This window comes from Melitaea cinxia, chromosome 27 (assembly GCF_905220565.1).
Source record: "Melitaea cinxia chromosome 27, ilMelCinx1.1, whole genome shotgun sequence".
NCBI lineage: Eukaryota > Metazoa > Arthropoda > Insecta > Lepidoptera > Nymphalidae > Melitaea > Melitaea cinxia.
The window spans coordinates 10,539,287-10,566,875 of NC_059420.1; the positions used below are offsets into that span (position 1 = coordinate 10,539,287).

Consider the following 27,589-nt stretch of genomic DNA (forward strand, 5'->3'; position numbering starts at 1 on the left):
TAAAGATGTAGATGTTAACTTGAAACATGTAACTATTTTTGAAGATAATCAGAGCACTATAAAGACTGTTAATAATCCTGATCGAAACGTCTCAAACATATTGATATAAAATACAATTTTATTAAGGAAAAGGTAGAACAGGGACTCATTAAGGTAATTTATATTTCTACAAATAATCAGTTAGCAGATTTAATGACAAAGCCTCTAACTACTCATCATTTTAGAAAGTTTGTTACTTTGTTGGGTTTGGAAGATTGTAACATTGAGGGAGAGTGTTGAGGAAAGGACAATGTTCCACTTCCAAAAGGTTTTTATATATACTCTATGAATAATATATACTCTATGAATTTAGGATGGTTTTTAGTCTATGGTAGTTTATTATAATAAAATAGAAAAAGTAAGATTTGTAAGTGATATTGTAACTGAAGAATATAAGAAATAAAAGAAAAAGTGTTTAAAAGGTGAAAAGCTTTATTATTATTCCTCGATCCTGCCAAAATAACTAACACAAAATATAATTATTTTAATAATTGCACAGTAATTTACTTATTAATAACATAATGGAAATACATTTATTAATATTATTTCATTAAATATTAATAATATATTCAATATTTTATTGACAATTTAATTAAATATTAAAACCCCCAAATGTTTTTTCCGTCGCCTGTTCTCTCTGATCTCGCCTTGATCATGTCAGCAGACGCTGTCTTGAGGTCGTAAGCCCATCCCAGCCACGCGAAGAAATCGATGAATAAAGTTGTAAAATTCAGAGCGCTGATACCCAGTTCCGCTGACTTGTAATCCCATGGAAAGACATGGTGATAATTATGGAAACCCTCACCCAAAACTAAAAGTGAAACCCAAAAACTCTGCGTAGGTTTTATGCTTTTGTCGTAAGGTTTAGTGCCGTATAAATGGGCTACACTGTTGACTGCATATCCAGAGTTTAGATTATAAACATAACGTAAGATAGCAGTATGCCAAGCTGTGTTCAATGTTTCGCCGAAGCAGTACATCGGTATGACTGTTGGCAGTAAGAAGCACAAAGTTCCAAATAAGGGAATTGCGTATCTGAAAAAAAAAAACCGAAAAATCATTTAACCTAACCGAGAAAATTACCTAGATTAAAAATGACCTAACCTAGAAATCAGAGTCTGCTCGTCCTAAAGAGAGCTGGTGCAATGCACTCACATTAAAATTACATAAGTAATCTTAAATCTATATTTCTTTATATTACATACTATTCTTACATTACATTTTTTCTATTCTGCTATGCCTATACAATGTTGTAATTATATCACGTACATTTGGCATTAAGTTGTAACGAGTTGAACGCCAGTGATTGCGTTCCTCACGTAGGAAAAAAAGTTTGGTAGATTCCTAGCACTGTATTCAATGAGTGCGAAAAAGACAAGTCGACGAGTGAAATAATAAATTTCATATGAAAAATTAGTCTAATCTGGAGCACCACTCACGAGCGACGTTACTATACCGCAGGTTCGGCCGTATGGCGTGCGGCGTACGGGGTGTGCCACGCGTCGCGGGCGCAAATAAACGTATTGGCTTCGTCAGCAATTTTGCAGTTTTTCTTTTAAATAAGTATTAAAAACAGTTTGTGCGCAACATTTTGTGTTAAAAATGGAACAATACAGTGTATCTTTTAATATACGGCGAGAAAAGACTCTCAAAATGCACCTCGAACTGAATTTGTACTTTCTACTTACTAAAAAATATAGTATGAAAACTAAATCTTCTACGCGTGTTTGTAATGTGTGGATGTGAAGAAAGAAATAAATGATTTTATTTTCCGAGTCTGGTGTTTGCAACTCGCGCGATCAGTGGTGGTGATCTGCATGGACGGAATGGATTTTCAATACAAATAAAATAAATGGTAGGCTCTGGTTTGTCATTTTTTTTTGTGTACACCCATCGAAAAATGCCACAAGCCGCCTCTGCTAGAAATGATTTCTGGGGTATATACGTAGATATGTATAATCACCGACACAACAATAAACTTTAAATAGTAACAGAATTACTAAAATCGGTCATGTAAGCCAGATCTGACCCTCATTCACGCAGGGCAGTTACTTACCTTCTCTGAAACATAAGTACGGGATTTGCATACATGTCCGATATGTCGAGAAACTTTCCACGCTTCTTCACCTCCTCGTGTTTCCTCACTAACAACCAGCCTACGTGAGCGAAAAAGAAGCCCCGCGCTGGATTGTATGGATCACCGTCCGTGTCGCTGTATCTGATAAAACAATAACACATTAGTCCCACAAGCCTGTGATATTTGTGAAACAATAAATCTTACAATTTTTTGAACTACTAGTCTTGTAATCGGTCGAGGGAAATAATAAAAATAGCAATAAATTCGTTGTATAGAGATAAATTTCTGATGTAATTGTAATACAATAAATAAATTTAAAACCGATAGCTAAGTACAATTGCAGTTTTGTCATCAAATTGTGTAAAACCACAAATACTATCAGTTCACTCTGACAGAATAGTCAATTCAGTGAATCAAGAATTTCAATTCAGAGAGTATTCACTCCAGGTCACGTATATTCCAGCGCCCACCGGTCATGTGACGCACACGTCTATTGTTGTTACGTGTATCATGCCACTGCAACTAAAAATAATTGATTCTATGAACTGGGTCAGTTAATTTGGACGTGTAGTGGATCATTTCATTTCTGTTGTTGACGTAATTCTCCCATTGGCTTCATTTTCGAAGTTATTTTGGCCTCAACGTATGTAATTTCAAAAACGCAACCAGCGACTAATATTAATCTCGGCATGACTTGTTTATAATTTAGGTCTTATCCAAATTGAAACCGTGACTAACCAACCAGGAGCTCAACTTTAAGTCCTACTGGAGTAGGTCTAGCCCTGCTTGTGGCTGGGGCAAAACAATTACACTGACTTCACTCGAAGATCCAGATTTGTTATCCTCCTTAGCGTTAGTAAACAGTGGTGGGGTCAATAAACTTCTCAGTCTTACCCAGTGATGAAAATTAATGGTTTATTTAAATCAATCATAGATTTATGTCTGCTTTGTGGTTACGATTGTAAAGAATATAGAACCTCCTTTATTTCCGTGTGTGTCGTAAGAAACTACTAACGGAAAGCACATTCCACTACCACCTTAGAACTTAAAAAGCCGACCGATGGCGGTATAACCATCCTACCGCTGGTTTTGAAATACACAGGCCGAAGACGGGCAGCAGCTTCTTCAGTGTGACAAAGCTAGCCCTGCGGTCACCAACCCGCCTGCCCAGCGTGGTGACTATGGGCATAGACATAGTCACCACGCTTTGAAACACACATGAGTTCACGCCATTTTTGGCGCGAACTTGTGGAGGCCTATGTCCAGCAGTAGACTACGATAGGCTGAAATGATGATATGGATTTAAATACTCATGGTCACTTAGTCGGAAATCCAACCCATTACCTCAATATATCTAGCAGATATGACATCGCTGCAAGAATTCAGGACAGACTAGGTCTCGGTAGAGTCAAAAGCTTTCTTGTAGTCCACAAAATGTCAATCACAGCAGCTGAATGTATCCTTCAGTCTTCTGTATATGGTTTTGGTCCATAGTAGTAGTCATTTCGAAAAATAATCAGACTCCTTGATTGACACCTTCGACGTAGTACCCAGACAGTTGGCAATTTTAAATAACTTCCGCTAAGCTTTTTAAGTCAGGGTGTATGTACCTTTCAGAATCTCAGCTGTAATTCACCAACCCCCAAGTGTCCCTTTTATATATGGAAAAGTGCCGTATTACTCTCGCTGACTTTAAAATATGAGATATACTTCATAAAATGTATTAAAACCGGTTTACGCAAAATTTTGAGTCATTGAAGTCTGTGTGCGCCCGTCAAGACTCAGCTCAGCTCAGCTCAGCCTATTGCAGTCCACTTCTGGACATAGGCCTCCCCAAGTTCGTGCCAGACATCTTGGTTTTCCGCAATCCTCATCCAGCCTACACCAGCAATCTTACGTAGATCGTCGGTCCTTCAAGACTATGTTCCATAAAATATACCGAATCTCGTAGATGTCGATAAATCCGAACAGATGAGAAAACAATTTTTTTCTCAAAATCCAAGAGAACACGTTACTCATATCTGTTTTAAAATATATCTTTTTCCATTGTTTTAGTGTAAGCTACTCAAGAAAGAAATACGTTTGCGTTAATAATAATAAGCACAAAATATTTTAAGTGTTTACTTCTTCAGGCTAAATATGTCGTATGTGATATCTCACAAGGTCCACCGTCTTTACCATATTGTCGATCATGTCTTTCACATAGTTAGTGCTTTGATATAAATCGAATCGATTTTTCGATGTTAGTTGGGGACATTTAGAATAGCATAGACCGGATATTATTTACTTTGTCAAGCGATTCCATTCGGTTCTAAAGTGGACTGCCAATGCATTGTGACGAACGATGCATTGAGAAATCTTTAACTTGACAATCATTTCACCGATTCTATTTATCATTTTATTTAAGTATTCTGATATATTATAAATAATATTTACTTAATAATAAATTACATTTTATTTACTTAATAAAAATTTTGCAATTTCTGGCGTTTGACAGTTCACCAGACAGGATAATGTCTATTGAATTAAAGATTGTCCTGTCTGGCCAGGTTGATATGGATTAAGAGAACTTACTTGTGATGCATTCGATGGTCCCGCACCCAATCGATTACAGTATTTTGAAATGCGAAACAATTCATGATCATTAATATTATTTGCAAGGGCCGTTTCGCCTTGTAAGCTTTATGCGTCCATAGACGATGTGCTCCAGCCGTTATACCGAAAGTAGCTATAGTACTTATCATACAATCTAAAATAGAAAATAGGATTAAGAATAATATTTAAGTAAATAATATAATAGCTGCGATTTAAATCAAGATATTATACAATGTATGTAACACATATAAAAAAATAGTATTTGCGTTCATGAATATTTTGTATTCAAAGTAAAAAATAAAATGATAAAATAGAATATTAAACAAATTGAGCTCTGACGTGACGGCTGGCAGATGTAAAACATTTAATAAACATTTATCTAATACTACTAAACGAGCAATTCTTGTATATATATATTAATATAATCAGATTATATATATATATCTTAATATATATAAATCTCGTGTCACAATGTTTGTCCTCAATGGACTCCTAAACCACTTAACTGATTATAATAAAATTCGCACACCATGTGCAGTTCGATCCAACTTGAAAGATAGGCTATATTTTATTTTGATATATTAATTATTATATTTAAGAAAAAAATAAAGAAGGCGGTACAAAGTTTGCCAGGTCAGCTAGTATATATATATATACATATATCTATAGAATCTGAATCTCGGAAACGGCTCCAACGATTTTCATGAAATTTAATATACAGAGGATTTTGAGGGAGATAAATAAATCTAGCTAGGAGTCATTTTTAGAAAATTTCGTTTTATCCCAGTTTTTAGACAATGAAAAAATGGCTACAACATCGTTAGAATACGAAGGTAAATTTCGGATTCGTCAATAAATAAGTACTAGCTCAGGTGGGAAATCGGCCGGTCGCAATAAACCGAAAAGATCACACCGGTTCAAATCCTTAAATTTCCAGATCGATTATTGTTTTATCTTTTTTTCTATTTGCACTCGTTATTTTTTTATTTAAATAGCCAGTTCTTATTTTTTATTATTATGTCGGTAAAATCGAAAAATGTTAAGCATATTTTATCATTTATAAAAATATTTTTTTTAATTTTCATTTCTTATATTTATTTATACATTTATTATTATTGTTAGTAAAACAAAATACTATTCATATTTTGTAAATATGTAATTCGTATTTAAATATGATTTCCAATAATTTTGTTTGCTCGCAAACGAAAAAAACCGACTCCAATTACATCGACGAGTAATACAACGTGGATCGACGAAAAAATAGTCAAGTAACTACGCGTTATCAAAGATTACTCAAAAAGTAGTTATCAGATCACACGACAAACATCAGCTTTCGATTAAATTAAAAATTATTAAAATCGGTACACCCAGTAAAAAGTTATTGCGGATTTTTAAGAGTTTCCCTCGATTTCTCTGAAATCCCATCATCAGATCCTGGTTTCCTTATCACGGTACTAAACTAGGGATATCTTCTTTCCAACAAAAAAAGAATTATCAAAATCGGTACATCCAGTAGAAAGTTATGCGGTATAATACAACGTAGGTCAACGAAAAAAGCGTTAAGTAAAAACGCATTATTAGATATAACTCGAAAAGTAGTTGTTAGATCTCAAATAAATTTAAATGGAACCAAATGACACACACCACCTTTCGATCAAAAGAAAATTTGTCGAAATCGCTCAACCCAGTCCAAAGTTCTGAAATAACATACATAAAAAAAATACAGTCGAATTGAGAACCTCCTCCTTTTTTGGAAGTCGGTAAAAAAAAACGATTTACTAAAAATACTTTAGGTATTTTTCTTTATACGCAAAAAATTTTAATTGCAAAATTTCATTAAAATCGCCACATCGAATCATATCTTTAAAATCCCAAAATGAGGATAAACTTTGTTTTGTACAGTAGGTACATCTTAATCTTCACAGCCTGAACCATCGTTACGAACTATAGATCAGATTGTATAGTTTAGTCATTTTACACATTGGGCACTATTGCCTATCTTATTATTTACAAATATTACTTACGAAATATAACAGTTTTCCAGGTAGCAACTGTGCACAAGAGGTATAACCCGTACAAAGCCGCTAGATGGATGTAACCAATGGTTATCAGGTTACGCTTAACGACTTCATGTTTTCGTGGTGCTGCTTGAGGCGCAACAAGCTTTTCGAAATGGACCTCTTCGTTTATAGATTGTTCTGTGATGGTGTCCGTTTTTGAGACTGTCATGATTTTATCTGCGGAATAATGAAATGCATATAAAAAAATAAATCGCTGAATCGTAATTCCCAACGACTGCTCTAAATCGGATGGTTCTTTTGTGTTCGCTATTGTTAGGAACGGATTTGTGTAAAAGAAAATTTAAAAAAAATACGAATTATTCAAAAAAACAATATATAATAGTGACACGAAGTAAGAAGGATCAGATATTTCTATGAATTCGTCGGCTCTACAAGAATCACATTTCAACTACACTTTGCATGCAATACAACACATTAAAAACATATTTGTATGTTTATTACAACATATTCACTGATATGTTTATTATAATTAACAAGTCTACATAGCTTTGAGAACAATACTCCAGTCAATTTTGGCTTTATATGCGGAAAAATTCCTAGTGAACTGAATTTTTGTATAATACGCCTTTATTACGGCATTTTAATGAAGATGGAAAAATCGACATTGATATCGTCCTGGCTAAAAAAGTTATAAAGGTCAAAAGGTCACGAAAATCAGTTTTTCGCGAATATCGCGCGACCTGTTGCACGGAGGTACATAGAGGTCATTATGAAAATTGTTTGTCGTGAAATTATCCACAAAAAATGTTTTCAGCATTTTCTTTAAAATTAACCGTTTTCGGAGTAGAGCGCTGAGAAAGCGACTACATTATGACGATGCACTCGTTTCCTTACCACTTTCGAGGTAGAATGCGAGGCGCGTTTTTTTTTTTACATGTTTTACGTAATCATAATCCATGATATGTAATAAGAGGTTTTTTTATTATTTAAGAGTGAATATTTTTTATTACAATCTGAAAAATACAAAAAAAACGAACTATGTATCTAGTATATATTTTTTTTTTATTCATTGTCGATATTCTGTTTCTATATTATTAATAGTTGCTAAAAAACGTCGAGTTGACTTATTCCTATATTTAAATCGACATCTTTATAATTTAAAACTGTTTTATTACTGTTTCATTTTTTGCAGACAATTTTACAACAACATTTTTTATACTGACCTCTATTGACCTCTGAGCAATAGGTCGAGAGATATTCGCGGAAAACTAATTTTCGTGATCTTTTGACTTTAAAACTTTTCAGCCGGCACAATATCAATATCAATGTGGATTTTCCACATCTTCATTACAACGTCGTAATAAAGGTGTATACAAAAATTCAGCTCTTTAGAAATTTCTCGCAGACTGGGGTTTAAAATGCCTAAAATGAATAGACTAAAAGGATATCTCTATATAAACATAAAATGAACAAATGAAACTCAGACGTGGATTATCGGTCGGTACATAAATAAGTCGTTTTTTTTCAAACACGTGCACAAAACGTGGAAGCTAAAAGAGATCATCATACTCAAATATTATCAAATTCCAATAATATCACATACATGCAGGTCAAACTGATATTATGAGAATGAGAATAAACTTCTTTTTTATTGAAGTCGATTATTAAAAGAACTTGTTTTGATTTACTGACTGATTCATCGTCGCCGAACATAGACTTATGAAATTAAACACTAAGATCTTTGATACATAGGGTCAGCTTATTAAGTATACACCTACTACGGAAGGATTTATAAAAAATCTACTCCTAAGGGAGTAAAATAATTAACACCTGAGCACGGCGTATATTTGTAACAAAAACACTTAAAATCTAAGTACCTATGTTCAGCTAAATAAAACATAACAAAAATTTCTTTGTAAAATTAGGCTTCAAAGCACTTTTGAAACGTCATTACACAAATTAAAATTTTATTCAACTTTACGGGTTCGATCCCCGCACATGACAAACATTTGTATTGGCCATTCAGGTGTTTGCCGTGGTCTGGGTGTTTATGCAGTCCTAGTGGGTCTCCCCATCGTGCCTCGGAGAGCACGTCAAGCCTTCGGTCCCGGTTGTTATCATGTACACCTGATAGCGATCGTTACTCATAGTAGGGAATATATCCGCCAAACCGCATTGGAGCAGCGTGGTGGATTAAGCTCTGATCCTTCTCCTACATGGGGAAAGAGGCCTATGCCATTACAGGCTGAAGCGTAGGTCGGCAAAGAATCGTACGAATCATCTGATGGTAAGCAATTACTGTAGCCTATAGACGCCTGCAACACCAGAAGCATAGCAAGCGCGTTACTGACCCGATCCCCCCCCCCCCCCACGAGCTCTGATCGCCTTATCACCAACAGGAATACAATACTATAATAGTAATTTTTATGGAAAACGTACGCTTGAATATATTATTCCTTTCATAATAAATGATCTGACATCGGATTTAAAAGAAAAATTAAAAAAAAAATAACTATAAAAAAATAACTATAAAAAAATAACTATAAAAAATACCTATAAAAGAATAACTATAAAAATACCTAAAAAATCTTTTTAAACCAGAGAGAGAGTGAAGTGACCGCATTTATTACTTTTATTATAATTATTTTTTTCCCATTATCTATACAAATAAATAAAATTGGTGTCTGTTTGTAATATTAAAATAACCGCTTTTTACTAAATACTAGCTGGATCAATACACGGTACATATCCAAAATAACTTTTTTTTTAAATTTTTGTTTTTCTGTCTGTCTGTCTGTCTGTTTATTCCGGCTGAACTTTGAAACGGCTGGACCGATTTTGACGGGACTTTTGCTGGCAGATAGATGATGTAATAAGAAGTAACTTAGACTAATTTTATTTTAGAAATTTATTTATTCTGTAGCTCTACGAACGGAACAATATTTTTTTTATTCCACGCGGACGAAGTCGCGGGTACAGCTAGTCTATATGTATAAAAATAAATGTTATCTGTATGTCCTTTATAGAATCGTAAACTATGAATTTGACCATGTCATGATTTTCAGCAAAGTGTTGTGCATGAGCCCATAAAGATTTCCTGAGTTAGTACGACCAAAAAAATAAAATAAAAAAAAACGAAGGAACGCGCGCAGGGTCCAGCTAGTTATTTATATAATATTTTTTATTAATTTATAATACTTTAGAAAAACTGGTAATTGTTTTTGATGCACTGTTTATCACATAAATTGTATTTTTTTTCTGTAGAATAAATAAATTGCATTGTATTATTAGTATTGTTTAACTGTTCACAGCTACTTTTCCTCCCGACCTTTCACTCAGATCGGTACTTACGCGGGCAAAACTACTTACTACCTTTACCAATAATTGCAAAATACTCACCCAGACGAATTCAACAATTCACGATCAGATTTGTAATGACTGATGTTTCGCCTGTTGATGAAATATATATATTCCTCCCACGAATAATTAAGATTATTACATGTCATGTTAACACATTGTAACTTAACGATGAATATTAATGTAGATTGTAAATTTTTATTACATCTTAATTAATAAAAAACACGTATTTCCAATTTTTATTTTTTTTAATAAATGCAGAAAAAAAAGCAAAACAGATAGTGTTAGAGTACATAAAATATGTAAAGCAAGTGGACTGTATTTAATGTAGAAATTAATGCGTATAAAGGCTTAGATAAATTAGATGTGAGCCTGGCGCGGTTAAACGTCAAAGTGACCGCTAGTAGGGGAGGGGTGCGCGGGGGAACGCACCACCAGCCGTATACGCAGCAAGCCACCGCCCTGTGCGCTGTACCGGTGCGCGATGTCGCGAACATACATACTCGTACTCCCGGGCCTTGAAGATCATGATCTTCAAAGTTGTTTAACTGGAAGAGGACAGAGATTGTTAAAACTTCGAATTATAGGGCCTTTCTTTGTTTGTACTTCGGCAACTCTGCAAATTCCGTCACTGCCCTTCATCAGCTTTATTACTCTTCCCATAGACCAAAGCAATGGTGGTGCACTGGCATCCCTGATCAGGACTATGTCTCCAATTTCCAGTTTCCCAGAGTATGCGTGCCATTTCTGTTTCTGTTCAAGTTGATGTATATATTCATGTGTATAGCGGTTCCAAAAATGCTGTCTTAGCTTCTCTTTTCTCTGAAAGCGTTGAAGTCTATTAATGTTCACGTCTTGAAGTGGGGGTTATCCCTCCTTCCTTCCTCCTGGTCCTTATGGACCAGACATGAGCGGTTGTCCAATAAGGAAGTGGGCTGGTGTTAAAAAGGTAATGTCTAAAGGGTCGGTGGACAAAGGTTGAAGAGGTCTTGAATTGAGGATCGCTTCTATTTGATATAAACATGTTGAAAGTTCCTCATACACTAGATGTGTTAAATTTAAAATACGATACAAAGAGTTTCAACAGATTTAACTGCAGTCTCCCGAATACCCCGAAAGTGAGGCGAATATGGTGATATAAAATTAAAATTAATACTAAGTTCGGCTACATTAGTTTGTACGTAAGGATTATTAAATTTTAAAAACCGTTTAAGATCATTACATGCTCCTACGAAGGTTGTACCATTATCAGAATACATGCTTTGAGGTTTCCCCTCCTTGATATGAAACGATTGAACACAGCCGAATGCGTCCTTGCTAAGACCTGTCACGAGCTCTCAATGCACGGCCTTGACTGCAAAACAGATGAAAACACAAATATAAGACTTTTGCAATTAACAACCGCGTCCCTTTCGATCAGCTATTAAAATTGGACCAGCGTAGTCGACTCCTGTGTTCAGGAAAGCATTGATTTTGCGTTATGTCTTGTACATCGAATGCAAGCAGAGTTTCGCAAAATTTCTGCCACCCAATGACCAAAAATGATTTCTTATATTGCATAAAATTAATTGAGCGCCACCATGAAATAATTCTTTATCATTCAAAAATTATTTTAGTTAAATGATGTTTTGAGCACAATACAATGGGATGTTTAATGTCGGTGTAAAATGAATTTTTTAATCTTCCACCAACTCGTATTAAATTATTTGAGTCTAAGAAAGGTGTAAGTGCTCGTAACCTTTTGGTATTGCTTTAGAAGCCATGAGTAATGCATATTCTTCAGGGAACATTTCCTGCTGTGAATAACTGAGAAGACGTTTTTGTGCCATTTGTAATTCTGAAGAAGATAAAAAATAATTAAGTTTATTAAATTTATTTCTGCACTTAAAAATGAATCTATGAATGTATGCTAATACTCTTGTTAATTTTTTAAAATTTGAAATTTGATGAACTAATTGATGTAATGAATTCCTATTATTTATTGATGAATTATTATTATTATGTATGTGATGCGTAAGTTCTGGAAGTGAAATGTTATTTAAATTCGGAGTAGAAGGAATATGACATTCTGATGTATGTAGAAAGTCAGGGCCTCTCCACCAAAGTGCGGAAGCGCTGAGGAAGTCAGCATTCACCCCCGAGAAGCAAAGTCAGGGTTTAGTTTAGACTGCACATTTTTTTTTTATGTCACTAGGTCGGCAAACAAGCTTACGGCTCACCTGATGATAAGCGATTACCGTAGCTTATAGACACCTGCAACACCAGAAGCATCGCAAGCGCATTGCCGACCCAATCTCCAACCCCCCCCAGGAGCTCTGGTCACCTTACTCACCAACAGGAACACAATACTGCTTGGAAACAGTATTATTTAGCTGTGATCTTCTGTAAGGTCGAGGTACTACCCCAGTCGGGCTGCTCCATATTTTGAGCAGAAAATTCCTGCTGTGCCCTACCTCAGGTAAACATAACTCCATTTCATATAACTTGTGGTCTCTTTTATCTCATTTACTCTGTTTTTTACAAATTACTTAAGGGAACTTGACTCTGTTGAGAGCCAGCCCAAAACTATCGTAGAGTCGCATCAAAAATAGCAATCATTAAACTCTATCATTAAAGATTCTACAACTTTTTTATAGAGTTTTGTACCTGATAAAGCGCCGCATAGCTCTAATCGAGGTATAGTTATAGGTTTTAGTAGCGATACTTTATTTTTTGGTGTCAAAAGCAAACATGAATTAAGACCTTTGGTAGAAATCATCATTCGCCTCAATCCGTCTGTTGCAGACGATTTAAACAGTGTCAGCTTGAGTTAATTACACAGCTCTTTTCGTGATTGAATAAGCCGATACGTGAGCGACAACCTTTGCCACATGCCCTGCAGGTAAACCGGGTGGTGTCAGTGACGGAAGAAGCTTGTTGTTGTCGCGTTCTTCTCGCCGCTAAAGTCTCAAACCAAGCTTGATCGTGTACCTTGCGTCCATCCACAACAACTTTACGCCATCCGTTACGATTCTCGGCAACTGCTTCCCAGTTTTGGTGGTCGATACTAAAGGCGTGCATATCTCGTTTAGCGCAATCCTTAAACCGTAGCATGGGCCTCCCCATGTTACGTTTTGCGTTTGCTACAGCACCAAGCAAGATCCGCCGAGGCAGGCGCGAGGGCTCCATTCGATGCACATGCCCTAGCCAACGCAACCACTTCTGCTTGAGTAACGCTGTGAAGTTAGGCAGCTGTGCAATATTAAGAACCCGCTCGTTGGTAACTCTGTCCTCCCAGGATATGCCCAAGATGTTACGAAGACAGCGCATATGGAAGGCGTTTAGTCGACGTTCTTGTTTCGCGTACGTCGTCCAGGTTTCAGCTCCGTAAGAGAGAATACTCAAGATGCATGCTTGATAGACGATCATCTTGGTACGCGTGGTAAGATGTTTGGTTTTCCATACTCTCGTATTAAGCTGCCCGAAGGTGGTCGCCGCTTTGCCGATACGAATATCGATCTCCGCATCAAGAGAGAGATTGTTCGACACGGTAGACCCTAGATACGCAAACTTGTTTACGACAGCCAGGGGCACGCCATCCAACGTAATTTTCGGTATTTTCGTGCTTCCCTGCACCATCACAACAGTTTTTTTGGCATTTATCGTCATTGAGAACAGTGCACACGCCCGGGCGAACCTGTCCAATATGGTCTGAAGCTCGAGAGCGGAGTCAGCGACAAAAGCTGCGTCATCGACAAATAAGAGGCTGTCTACAAAAATGTCCTCGCGATTACGCTTGAATTTGAGAAGTTTTGTGATGTTATAGAACTTCCCATCGGTCCTCGTATAAAAATGGATACCCTGTTGGTCATTGCCGAACGCTTCTCTTAAGAGTAATGAAAAGAATATACCAAACAGGGTAGGGGCCAATACGCAGCCCTGTCGTACACCTCTACGCATCTCGAAAGGACCGGATGTGTTTCGTTGAATACGACAGAACCTTTCATATCTTTATGGAAGCATTTCGTCAGGCTCAGAAGTTTTGATGGACCCCCAATGCTTTCAAGTCCGTTATATAGTCCATCTCTGCTAACCGTATCTAAAGCCTTATTCAGGTTAGGTTTCTCTGAAAATACAAAGTTTTATTTAACACACTTTTAATTTTACAATATTACGACAAACTGGGAATTGCACTTTTACTCCTCAATTATATCCTTTCATTTATCTTTCTACAAGTTTTTTATAACAATAAAATCACAAAATAATCTGCACATCATCTGCCATTGAAACGCGTGTCACTCTGGCGCGACCTCTACTCACTTCCACAGACAATCTAATACACATTAAGTTAATGACATAGATGTGAGCCGATTTTAATAAAATTTTGTGGGCATATCAGGTAGGTCTGAGAATCGGCCAACATTTATTTTTCATACCCCTAAGTTATAAGGGGGGGGGGGGGTTAAGCGGTTTAATAACATATATGGCAAAGAAACGTTTGCGGGGTCAGCTAGTGTTGTATAAAAGCATTAAAACAATAAAACTCTATAATCAAAACAAAGATTGACAATTGTTATTAGTATTGGTACAGAATGTTACTATACTAATACTAGCGACCTCTGTCTGTCCATATTTTTTACACGATAAGTAATCCCACCCACATCCACAAGCCCAACAGTTACACGGGTGCTGCTGTGAACCCATATCTTTGATAGCTGAAACGTTCCTTTGGACAGATTGACGCAGAGTGTAGCCCGCGAGTGTCCCCAGACGCGCGCTGTCGCTGCTGGCGGGCGGGCTGTTCCTGCCGGGCTGCGCGGGGCTGCCGGACCCCTGCGAGGCGGCGCACTCGCGCGCGCACACCGCGCTGGACCTGGCCGCCCAGGACCACGCCGCCGCCACCGCCCAGACGTGAGCACTGCTCTTGTTCTCGCATACGCGCCCGCACCGCACTTGAGGGGTGGAGAGTAAATAGCACTCTCGTAACGCTTGTGGTATTGCAAGCGTCCACGGGCAAGTGAGGTAACAAGATGAGAATGGTCTGAGATAGGTTCGACATCGGTTCGATCGGTTCGGCTTTTGGGCGTAACCTACGCTAACCGCTTACCATAAGCCGGGTTGTATGCCTTGCAACCTTGAAAGATAAATATAGGAATCGATTTAACTAATGAAATGATATTGTTTGTTTGACACAATACCATAAGGCGGTTTATTATACACACTTAATGAATGTCAAAAATATATTTACGTTCTCAAAAAGAGGAACTAATAAAAGCAAAAGATAAGGTTAATGATTTTATGTTGAAAAAAAAAATTTGTACATCTCAACATCAGCTACATTACAAACTTAGGTAATGCACCCAGTGCTATCGGACAACCTTAACGAAGGTTTAAGTTTCTCTACGTGGTTTTATACAACCCTCCTTGTCCTCCAAGTCCTTGATTCAAGTCTTCTTCGTGTGGTGGCTCGCAGAGGACATCGGTACGTGTTGGGACTGTAGGCCTTCGAGGGTGGCAAGGACATCTCCACTGAGATCACCGTGTGGGACGGTGTCGTGGTGTCTCCACTGGCCCCTGCTTACAGCGATGCCCCCGAGCCCATGGACACTGATGATAAAGGTGAGGGTACTTAGACACACATTTTAACTTACTCAAACTCAACAGATGTTAAATTTTATTGGAATATACTCTTTAAGTACTGTGTGGCTACGGTACTAAAGAATATAGCCACCCACTCTCTTCCCGTGGGTGTCGTAAGAGGCGACTAAGGGATAACACAGTTCCGCTACCACGTTGGAACTTAAAAAGCCGACAGGTGGCGGGATAACCATATAACTGCTGGCTTTGAAATACACAGGCCGAAGACGGGCAGCAGCGTCTTCGTTGCGACAAAGCCAGTACTGCGGTCACCAAACCGCCTGCCCAGCGTGGTGACTATGAACAACACACATGAGTTCACGTTATTTTTGGCGTGAACTTGTGGAGGCCTGTGTCCAGCAGTGGACTGTAAAGGCTGTGATGATAATACTCTTTAAGGCACACTGTATAAATAATATGGACTAGTAAATCATGTAAAAGAACGTAACAGTAGGAAAGCTGAGAATGATGCTTTACAGCGCTTTTTGCTGTGGTAAGTGTGGTAATGATTAGTATACCAATATTTACTGTACCAATATGAATAGCTCATAGTGTCCATAGTAGACGTCTACTAAGAACGAATTTTGCGAAAGAACCGGGTTGAGGTGGTCTATGGGCTCTCGCAAGTTTGGATGAAAGTTCAGTTTTTGTGCTACACAAAATAACTTTTGCTAAAATACAACTCTTGCTAAAATACAACTCTTGCTAAAATACAACTCTTATTAAAATACGACTCTTGCCAGAATATGACTCTTGCCAGAATATGACTCTTGCCAGAATATGACTCTTGCCAGAATATGACTCTTGCCAGAATATGACTCTTGCCAGAATATGACTCTTGCCAAAATATAACTCTTGCCAAAATATGATTATCTAATTATTATGAAAAAGCAACGTGTCAATAGTATGGGTGTATGTATGATATCGGAGAATATTCTATAGTGCAGGCTTGTTAATAAAATGACGTCATCTTTATTATAATAATGTTCATGTTATACTTTGTGATAATTTCTTTCATAACAAAACTATTTTCGATACAAAACATTCACTTTAATTTTACGACACTTTTATAATGCCGTATAATGCCGTTCTCATAATTTTTCATTTCACAAGAACTTAGATTGAAAATATTAGAAAATTAAAAAGAATATTTGACTGGTTTTTAACATATAGCTTCGACATAACGTTTCTTCCCGTATAATTATTTACTTAATATATTTTGTTTGCAGATGACGAAGGAGTGCAAGACGGAGTCGCCGCTTAGGTTTAGTTATTAAGGAACTTTATATTAAAATTTGTAATAATAAATTTATAATTTAAGTACATTGTGTCTTTCTTTATGTAAACCTGAATTCCTCTTATATCTATAATATATATAAAAGCGAAAGGTCACTCACTCATCACGAAATTTCCGAAACTATAACACCTACAAACTTGAAATTTAGCAGGTAGGTTCCTTATAAGACGTAGGCATCCGCTAAGAACGGATTTTATGAAACTCGACCCCTAAGGGGGTAAAACGGGGGTTGGAAGTTTGTATGAAAGTCCTATGTTTTTGAAGTAAGAGACTTGAAATTTAAAATATAAGCTCTATAGATGGTGAAAAGTTGTCTAAATAATGTATTTTTAGAAATTAACTCCCTTTTGGGGTTAAAACGGGGGATGGTAGGCTGACTCACTCATCGCGAAATCTCCAAAACTATAATAGCTACAAACTTGAAACTTGGCAGGAAGGCTCCCTATAGGGCGTAGACATCCGCTAAGAACGGATTTTACAAAATTCGACCCTTAAAGGGGTTAAACAGGGGTTGAAAGTTTGTGTGAAAGTCCCATGTTTTTGAAGTAAGAGACTTGAAATTTAAAATGTATGCCTTATAGATGATGAGAAGGTGTCCAAATAATTTGTCTTTAGAAATCAACTCCCTTTTGGGGTTCAAACGGGGGATGGTAGGTTTACTCACTCATCACGGAATCTCCGAAACTATATCACCTACAAACTTGAAATTTGGCAAATAGGCTCCTTTTAGGGAGAAAACATTCGCTAAGAATGGGTTTTACGAAATTCAACCCCTAAAGGGGTAAAAAGGGGGTTGGAAGTTTGTATGAAAGTCCTATGTTTTTGAAGTAAGAGACTTGAAATTTAAAATGTACGCTCTTTAGATAGTGAGAAGGTGTCCAAATAATGTATCTTTAGAAGTTAACTCCTTTTTGGGGTTAAAACGGGGAATGGTAGGTTGACTCCCTCATTACGAATTCTCCGAAACTATAACAGCTAAAAACTTGAAATTTGGCAGGTAGGTTCCTTATAGGGCTTAAACATCCGCTAAGAGCTGATTTTATGAAACTCGACCCTTAAAGGGATAAAACGGGGGTTGGAAGTTTGTATGAAAGTCCTATGTTTTTGAAATAAGAGACTTGAAATTTAAAATGTATGCTCTATAGATGGTAGAAAGGTGACGAAATAATGTATCTTTAGAAATCAACTCTCTTTTGGAGTTAAAACGGGGGATGGTAGGTTGACACACTCATCACGAAACCTCCGAAACTATAACAGCTACAAACTTGGAATTTGGCAGGTAGGTTCCTTATGGGGCGTAAACATCCGCTAAGAACTGATTTTACGAAAACCGACTCCTAAGGGAATAAAACGGGGGTCGGAAGTTTGTATGAAAGTAGTTTTTGAAGTAAGAGACTTGAAATTTAAAATATACGCTCTATATATGGTGAGGAGATGTCCAAATAATGCATCGTAATCTATATATATATATATATATATATATAATATATATATATATATATATATATATAAGAGAAAGGTCACTGACTCACTCATCACGAGAACTCAAAAACCGCTGGATGGTCTATCCATCCAGGTTGGACAAAGATAAAGTTTGGCAGGGATGTAGATTATAGTTAGCAGACGTCCGCTAAGAACGGATTTTACGATATTCCATCGCTAAGGGGGTTTATTTGGGGTTGACAGTCTGTATGAAACATATACAGCAGCTATAAGTTCGCCTGATAGGTTATTTATCCTGCAGCCTGAAAATAAAACTAAAAATGTGGTGTATAGAGAGGTTTTATAAAAATAACTATTAAATTATGCTAAATTGTGCCTTTTAAAAAGTTACTCAGTTTGATAAGCATTTCAAGTGACTGAAATAAAAAATAATTTGCGTTAAACATCTTAATAGTAATACATATCTTCATAACCACGAGGACGTAATCGCGGGCAACAGTTAGTGTATTATAAACAAAGTTCCCAAAAGTGTATGTGATCGATTCGTTCAAAATTTACTGAACGGATTTTCATGCAGTTTCACCATTGTAGAGGGCTCCACCATTGGCAAGAGGAAGGTTTACGGAACGGCTAAGCCGATTTTGATGAGAGTTTCACTGGAAGTTTGCCGGCAAAACTTTGTGACACACTAATTTCAACGCGGGCGAAGCCGCGGGCGCAGCTAGTTTGAATATAATTCTGTGATACAAAATTGATTTCGTATAAGTTATTTTAAAAAATGAGATGATAGCCAAGAATTTGTTCATCTAATCCTAATTCGTAAATCTTAATAATTCTATTTATTTCAATATTTAACTTATTTGGATTGCACCCAGTGCCATTAAGGGGTAAAATTGTATCAAACTACATGGTAAAAAAATTTGCAAGCAGATAAGTACAGAACTTTAATTCCATAAGTTTTATGCGTAAAGAGAATAGGGACGTGAGTAAAGGCTTCAAAAAACGATTTTTACGTAATCGTTTTTTTTTTAGTTTTGGTAATAATCTATTTTCTCTATTTATCTTATTATATTAATTTATTTTATTTATTTATTATTTATTTTGAGCAATCGATTTTTAAAAGAAAAATAAACGTTTTTTGTAAAAATCGATTTTCAAAAATGACATTTTAATATCTTTTTTTTATGACGCAAATAGGGATGTGGTCATAATATTTTTAGAGGTGAATGAACGGCATGAGCGATAAAATGGGCCGTGTTTTTTACGTTCCAAATTTTATGTATAGGAATTGGTAAAAAGCTTTAAATGTCGTTTCTTTGTTTTTTCAGGTAGGTTAAGGGTTTTTATAATTAATACTGTATCATATTGTATAAAGAAAAATTATATAATAAAATCTTTGTTTTTTTCAAAGCAACACATTGTATAATTTTCCTATTCCAATTTTAAGTAATCAACTAATGTCTTATATATATTTTTTCTGTTTCTTCTAGACCTTTTGGTGGTAAATATTCCAGTTTTTCTTGATTTCGTTGTTCTGATCAAATATTTTCATGTTGTTGAATTTTCGACGTTTCTTTTTCATCATAATAGGGGTGGGAAAATGTTTCTTGTTTTGGTATCTGTGATGGACATCCTATCTGATTAAATATTACATCCATAGCTTTTATAATTTTTCTCTCTTGAATATCCCATAGCTTGTATCCATTGTTGCAATATACATCTAAATAATATTTCTTTGATTTTTCTTCGAACTTTCCTTTTTCTCTGTACTGTGCTTGGAGATGCACATAAGCTTCATTTCCAAAACTTTGAAGTTTCTTATAGTTTGGTAGTTTTCCGTACCATAATTCTGCTGAGATAATACCATTTCTTGTTGGCAGTCTATTTATAATGTATGTGGCAGTGTAAGCTGCCTCTCCCCATAGTTCTTTGACAAATTTTGTATCGGATAACAAAGTTCTCACTTTTTCCACCAGCGTTCTATTAAATCTTTCGAAAAGACCGTTTTATTGTGGTGTATAATTAATGGTGAATTCTCTTCTTATTCCTTTTTCATTACAAAAATTGTTAAATTCTATATTTTTGTATTCCGATCCATTCTCACTTCTTAATCTGGAAATTTTAGTTTCAAACTGTGCTTCTACTGTTTCTACATAATATTTAAAATATTTTAGATGCATGTCCTAACTTTTTGTGCCACTCATATTCTTCATTACCAATGCTGTATGCTTTTTGTACTTGTCTTTCTATTTCTGGCTTGAACTGTATTTTGTATAGATTTCTCTCATTTCCTCCTTCTTTAATTAATTTTTCTTTATAGTAAATTCTTACTTTTCTATCATCAAATTCTATTTTACAGCCAGCACTTTCCAACTTGCTAACTGATAGTAAGTCACATCTGCTGTTTGGAACATACAGTATATTCTTAATTGTAAGGTTCTTTTCTTTTATATTTCCTTTCTTTATAGCCAGTTTTTCTCATTTTGTTTTGCTGTGTTGATTTCAATGGGTTTTTGTAATATATCAACATCTAGTAGATAGTCTTCTGTATTTACAAGATGGTCAGTTGCTCCCGAATCACAGATAAATTCTAATTCATGTTTACTACATGACAATATTATATTTTCCTCTGCTGCTAGAAAGATGAGATTGTTTTCTTCTTCTTCTTTGGTTTCTGCATTCATAGAACTTCTGTGTTTTGATTTCTGAAATTTATATTCAGATTTCCTGTGGCCTCATTTTCCGCAATTGTAGCAGTCGAATGGCAACAACTTTCTTTCTGTTGTAGAAAGAGTATTAATATATTTTTTGGTTTATTCTTATGAGATTGATATTTTCTGGTTTGGTGTTTTCGGTTTCCATTAAACCTTTCTTTTTGGTTTCTTCATCCAACAATCTTCTTCTCACAAATTCCATTGTCAACGTTTTACTATTAATGGTTTCTATCGCCGAGACTACATGCCCGTATGATTGCGGCATTGCAAGTAATAAATAACAAATGATTCGTCTTTAGACGGATCGGCGCCGGATTCTCTCAAATTTCTTGAATGTTTATCGAAATCTAAGTAAAACTCACTAAGTGTAGTTTTCTCATTAAATTTTAGCGTGAGAAGTCTTTTTCTGGCCAGTAACTGTGAAGATATTCCTTTGGATAGGTATGTGTCTTCGAGTTTCTTTATTATTTCTTTTGGCGACTGTAAATCTTTGATTAATTCAAGATGCCTGTCGACGATGCTCTGCACAATAATGCTCTTGCATTTTCTGGCTTTTGTTTCATCACTCGATACTGATTCTATCTTTTCTATTTCTTGTAATAAATCGTGCTCTTCTAGGATAGCCTTTATTCGGTAAAACCAATTACCAAAGTCGGTGCCGGCAAATGGCATTATGCCGAAACGATTTTTCTTGTCGTTTTCCATTTCTTTCTTCTCTCAGTTTCTGTTGTAAGCTGGGTGAACTGGGCGAACAGGGTGAACTGGATGAACTGGGCCCATAACCTGTTGACTTAAATAATATGGTGGCTCCGGACTCCGTGACTTAATAAATATGTGGCGCCGGATATTTAGACAGTTGCATACTATTAAATCGTTAAAAATACTACAATTGCCTTCGTTGTGCAGCTGTGAAGTTTGTGTATTAGTAAAAAAGCATTTGTACCTCTTCAAGACTTATTCAGATATGATATCACGAACAACAAGATATCCACAAAAGTTATTTGTACCTACCCTTTCAAAAACTAGCTCTTTAAAAAAATACATGTATACTGTATGGCAATAACTTTACAGTTGCAATGCTTAAGAGAAAATTATTTGATCGTCTGTTGGAGAAAATGTATTAGGTATGATGTTAATTACTTGTTATTACACGGAATTTAAAGACATAGATATTAGAATTTAGAATGTATGTATGTAGTATGCTGTATATGTACGTGTATTTGTACTGGACAATTGATATCGTTCTAGGTGACACTATTCTTCACTTTTCTGTGTAGACTTCACCACTGCTTTCACTATGCCTTGTCCTAGGTATATGCCTAAACGTTGTCTGGAAGAGATCGTTCTTGTAGCGAAAAGTACGCCTTTGTACACTTTCTTTATTTGAATATGTTATTGTGTTAATTGCTGTTGTGTACAATAAAGATTATATTATTATTATATTTCGACAACCTAAATTATTGTTTCAAAATCAAAAATTACTGTATTCAAGTAGGTATCAAATTTCTTTTGAATCGTAATTTTACAAAAATTTGTTCTAACTTAGTATAATTAAAAGTTTAGGTACCTGCGACTCAGGATGTAGATTCTGCAGACTAGAATCGGCAAGAAACTCCGTAGTTACTCTTTAAAAACAAACTGTGTATCGTAATAAGCATCAGTGACTTACACTAAGATTCGCTGCTTAGATTTAACTTGAAACGTAGCTAATAATTGTGTATATTGCGGAAATTACAATAAATAAGCTATGAGACATCACAAGCGACTATTAAAACTAAAATATGTATTTAACGACTAGGTACTCGAGTTCGAGACAATTCGGTTGATTTTTTTAATCGACTTCAAAAAAAGGGAGAGGTTACTCAATTCGACCGTATATATATATATATATATACTCAAACTCAAAAAACAATCAAATTTATTAAAAGACTCAAATTGATGTCAAGACCTATCAATCGTTTATAAACCTAAATGCATTTATTTATAGATAATCCAAATAAAAATAAAAAAACAATATTGACACACAAAATAATTACAAGAAACCGTATACTATTACTGTACTTATTAAAATAATAATTTGTAAGTATTTTTGTAAGTAAATTGTAACTTTTAAACTATGTAGCTATTTAGTTTCTCTAACAACAATTACCTATACCTAATATTATAAAAGTATAAAAATGTGATTAGAAACTTAAAATACAAAGTTAATGTATAAAAAAATAGAAAGTTTTAAAATACACTCGACTCAACTTCATGCCTTGTTCTACCGCCAAAGTTCAGTCATAAAAGTTAATGGTTCTTGTACACTTCTTTGTAAATACAACTTTAAATTATGCGCGTAAGGTTGAAAAAAGTATGTCTATATCATAATGACCTAAGGTCGTATGTTTATTGGAGAAGTTTTAAGTGTTACTGTGCATCTAGGGTTAGTTTATAAATCAATGCTGTTAACACATTTTAGTTAAGAGATTAGTCATCAAAGATTACTTAAAAAGTACTCATTATATCTCGATCATATTTAAATGGGACCACATCACAAGTATTGGCTTTTGATTTATACAGCAAATATCAAAATCGGTGCCCTGCCCCCAGTAAAAAGTTATTAGGAATAATACAACTTAGGGTTAGGGGACGCTTAGGGGACGAAAAAACATTCAAGTAAATACGCATTATTAGATATAATTCAATGTACGGGTTAACGCACATTGTGCAATATGATTGTTTTGCTAATTAGTAACCTCTTTAATTTAATTATCTTTTCCTCTTTTATTACGAAATTGTTATTTTACTAATGGAGATTTCTAATGAAATTGATATTTGTTTGCTACGAATGACGTCAAATGACGTCTGTACTTCTGCCTATATATACTCAAAATAATCTGAATAAATTAGTGTTTGATCGACTTTCATTGGGTTTGGTTTCCCTCATAACCTTCCCTCACATATCATCTCTCACTCAACCATAGACTGTTACATTAGGTATTGTTGTTAGAGAAACTATATAGCTATATAGTTTTAAAGTTACAATTTACTTACAAAAATACTTACAAATTATTATTTTTGGGTGAAAACAACTGCATGTACCTATAAGTATACAGTTTCTGGTAATTATTTTATGTGTGAATATTGTTTTTATTTTTCTATTTTTATTTGGATTATCTATAAATAAATGCAGTTAGGTTTATAAACGATTGATAGGTCTTGACATCAATTTGAGTCTAATATTTAAATCCTTTCTTTAAAACTTTACAAGTCTTGACTTTTTTTCCCTAAACTATTGATGACTATTTTCCTGCTGATTAACTTTTTGCGACAGGTGTAAAGTTTCCTTTATATTCGAACGTACGACTGAATCTAAAATTGAACCTCTCTTAGAGATGTAGTACGAGATGTACAACAGACTTCAGTATCGCCATCATCTTCCGGTATTTTTAACCGACTTAAAAAAAGGAGGAGGTTACTCAATTCGGCCGGAGGAAACTCAAACAAAAAAAGAATTATCAAAATCTTTTCATAAACGACAAAGTTATCCCCGAACATAGATTAAAAAAAAGTATATATAGATATATATATATACTAGCTGTGCCCGCGGCTTCGCCCGCGTTGAAATTAGTGTGTCACAAAGTTTTCCCGGCAAACTTCCAGTGAAACTCTCATCAAAATCGGCTTAGCCGTTGCGTAAACCTTCCTCTTGCCAATGGTGGAGCCCTCTCTCCAATGGTGAAACAGCATGAAAATCCGTTCAGTAGATTTTGAGCGAATCGATCACATACACTTTTGGGGACTTTGTTTTATAATACACTAACTGTTGCCCGCGACTACATCCGCGTGGTTATGAAGATATGCATTACTATTAAGATGTTTAACGCAAATTATTATTTTATTTCAGTCACTTGAAATGCTTATCAAACTGAGTAACTTTTTAAAAGGCACAATTTAGTATAATTTAATAGTTATTTTTATAAATCCTCTCTATACACCACATTTTTAGTTTTATTTTCAGGCTGTATAATATGTTTCATACAAACTATCAACCCCAATTAAACCCCCTTAGCGGTGGAATATCGTAAAATCCGTTCTTAGCGGACGTCTGCTAACTGTAATCTAACTCCCTGCCAAATTTTATCTTTGCCCAACCTCGATGGATAGACCATCCAGCGGTTTTTGAGTTCTCGTGATGAGTGAGTTAGTGACCTTTCTCTTTTATATATATAGATTACGATGCATTATTTGGACATCTCCTCATCATCTGTAGAGCATATATTTTAAATTTGAAGTCTCTTACTTCAAAAACATAAGACTTTCATACAAACTTCCGACCCCCGTTTTATTCCCTTAGGGGTCGATTTTCGTACAATCAGTTCTTAGCGAATGTTTACGCCCTATAAGGAACCTACCTGTCAAATTTCAAGTTTGTAGCTGTTATATTTTTGGAAGTTTCGTGATGAGTGAGTCAACCTACCATCCCCCGTTTTAACCCTAAAAAGGAGTTGATTTCTAAAGATACATTATTTGGACACCTTTTCATCATATATAGAGCATACATTTTAAATTTCAAGTATCTTACTTCAAAAACATAGGACTTTCATACAAACTTGCAACCCCCGTTTTACCCCTTTAGGGGTCGAGTTTTCTAAAATCCGTTCTTAGCGGATGTCTAAATTCTATAAGGAGCCTACCTACCAAATTTCAAGTTTGTAGGTGTTATAGTTTCGGATATTTCGTGATGAGTGAGTGACCTTTCGCTTTTATATATATTACTAGCTGCGCCCGCGGCTTCGCCCGCGTTGAAATTAGTGTGTCACAAAGTTTTGCCGGCAAACTTCCAGTGAAACTCTCATCAAAATCGGCTTAGCCGTTCCGTAAACCTTCCTCTTGCCAATGGTGGAGCCCTCTACAATGGTGAAACTGCATGAAAATCCGTTCAGTAAATTTTGAACGAATCGATCACATACACTTTTGGGAACTTTGTTTATAATACACTAACTGTTGCCCGCGATTACGTCCTCGTGGTTATGAAGATATGTATTACTATTAAGATGTTTAACGCAAATTATTTTTTATTTCAGTCACTTGAAATGCTTATCAAACTGAGTAACTTTTTAAAAGGCACAATTTAGCATAATTTAATAGTTATTTTTATAAAACCTCTCTATACACCACATTTTTAGTTTTATTTTCAGGCTGCAGGATAAATAACCTATCAGGCGAACTTATAGCTGCTGTATATGTTTCATACAGACTGTCAACCCCAAATAAACCCCCTTAGCGATGGAATATCGTAAAATCCGTTCTTAGCGGACGTCTGCTAACTATAATCTACATCCCTGCCAAACTTTATCTTTGTCCAACCTGGATGGATAGACCATCCAGCGGTTTTTGAGTTCTCGTGATGAGTGAGTCAGTGACCTTTCTCTTATATATATATATATATATATATATATTATATATATATATATATATATATATAGATTACGATGCATTATTTGGACATCTCCTCACCATATATAGAGCGTATATTTTAAATTTCAAGTCTCTTACTTCAAAAACTACTTTCATACAAACTTCCGACCCCCGTTTTATTCCCTTAGGAGTCGGTTTTCGTAAAATCAGTTCTTAGCGGATGTTTACGCCCCATAAGGAACCTACCTGCCAAATTCCAAGTTTGTAGCTGTTATAGTTTCGGAGGTTTCGTGATGAGTGTGTCAACCTACCATCCCCCGTTTTAACTCCAAAAGAGAGTTGATTTCTAAAGATACATTATTTCGTCACCTTTCTACCATCTATAGAGCATACATTTTAAATTTCAAGTCTCTTATTTCAAAAACATAGGACTTTCATACAAACTTCCAACCCCCGTTTTATCCCTTTAAGGGTCGAGTTTCATAAAATCAGCTCTTAGCGGATGTTTAAGCCCTATAAGGAACCTACCTGCCAAATTTCAAGTTTTTAGCTGTTATAGTTTCGGAGAATTCGTAATGAGGGAGTCAACCTACCATTCCCCGTTTTAACCCCAAAAAGGAGTTAACTTCTAAAGATACATTATTTGGACACCTTCTCACTATCTAAAGAGCGTACATTTTAAATTTCAAGTCTCTTACTTCAAAAACATAGGACTTTCATACAAACTTCCAACCCCCTTTTTACCCCTTTAGGGGTTGAATTTCGTAAAACCCATTCTTAGCGAATGTTTTCTCCCTAAAAGGAGCCTATTTGCCAAATTTCAAGTTTGTAGGTGATATAGTTTCGGAGATTCCGTGATGAGTGAGTAAACCTACCATCCCCCGTTTGAACCCCAAAAGGGAGTTGATTTCTAAAGACAAATTATTTGGACACCTTCTCATCATCTATAAGGCATACATTTTAAATTTCAAGTCTCTTACTTCAAAAACATGGGACTTTCACACAAACTTTCAACCCCTGTTTAACC

General features: G+C 35.5%; 1 protein-coding gene and 1 long non-coding RNA gene across 2 annotated transcripts; one reads left to right on the forward strand and one right to left on the reverse strand.

Moving 5' to 3' along the window:
• Nucleotides 1-453: 453 nt before the first annotated feature.
• Nucleotides 454-13,497, reverse strand: LOC123667011 (acyl-CoA Delta(11) desaturase-like). Its single transcript, XM_045601020.1, has 6 exons — nt 12,939-13,497; nt 11,828-11,926; nt 6,736-6,948; nt 4,691-4,865; nt 2,096-2,257; nt 454-1,074 (listed from the first exon to the last, which is right to left on the reverse strand). Exons 1-6 carry the CDS (start codon nt 13,495-13,497, stop codon nt 639-641), a joined length of 1,644 nt encoding a protein of 547 aa, XP_045456976.1. The 3' UTR covers nt 454-638.
• A 1,351-nt stretch (nt 13,498-14,848) lies between these two features.
• On the forward strand, nt 14,849-17,030 carry LOC123667082. Its single transcript, XR_006745383.1, has 3 exons — nt 14,849-14,979; nt 15,518-15,687; nt 16,935-17,030. It is a non-coding gene; the product is annotated as an uncharacterized LOC123667082 (long non-coding RNA).
• Nucleotides 17,031-27,589: the final 10,559 nt, after the last annotated feature.

Excerpts from the sequence above, each read along its gene's own strand:
- LOC123667011 (XM_045601020.1), bottom strand. The coding sequence starts at position 13,497 with ATGATCGTCTATCAAGCATGCATCTTGAGTATTCTCTCTTACGGAGCT. Across the intron at positions 11,927-12,938 it reads TGGCAAAGGTTGTCGCTCAC|AATTACAAATGGCACAAAAA; the intron begins GTATCGGCTTAT and ends TATCTTCTTCAG. Across the intron at positions 1,075-2,095 it reads GTACTTATGTTTCAGAGAAG|ATACGCAATTCCCTTATTTG; the intron begins GTAAGTAACTGC and ends TTTTTTTTTCAG.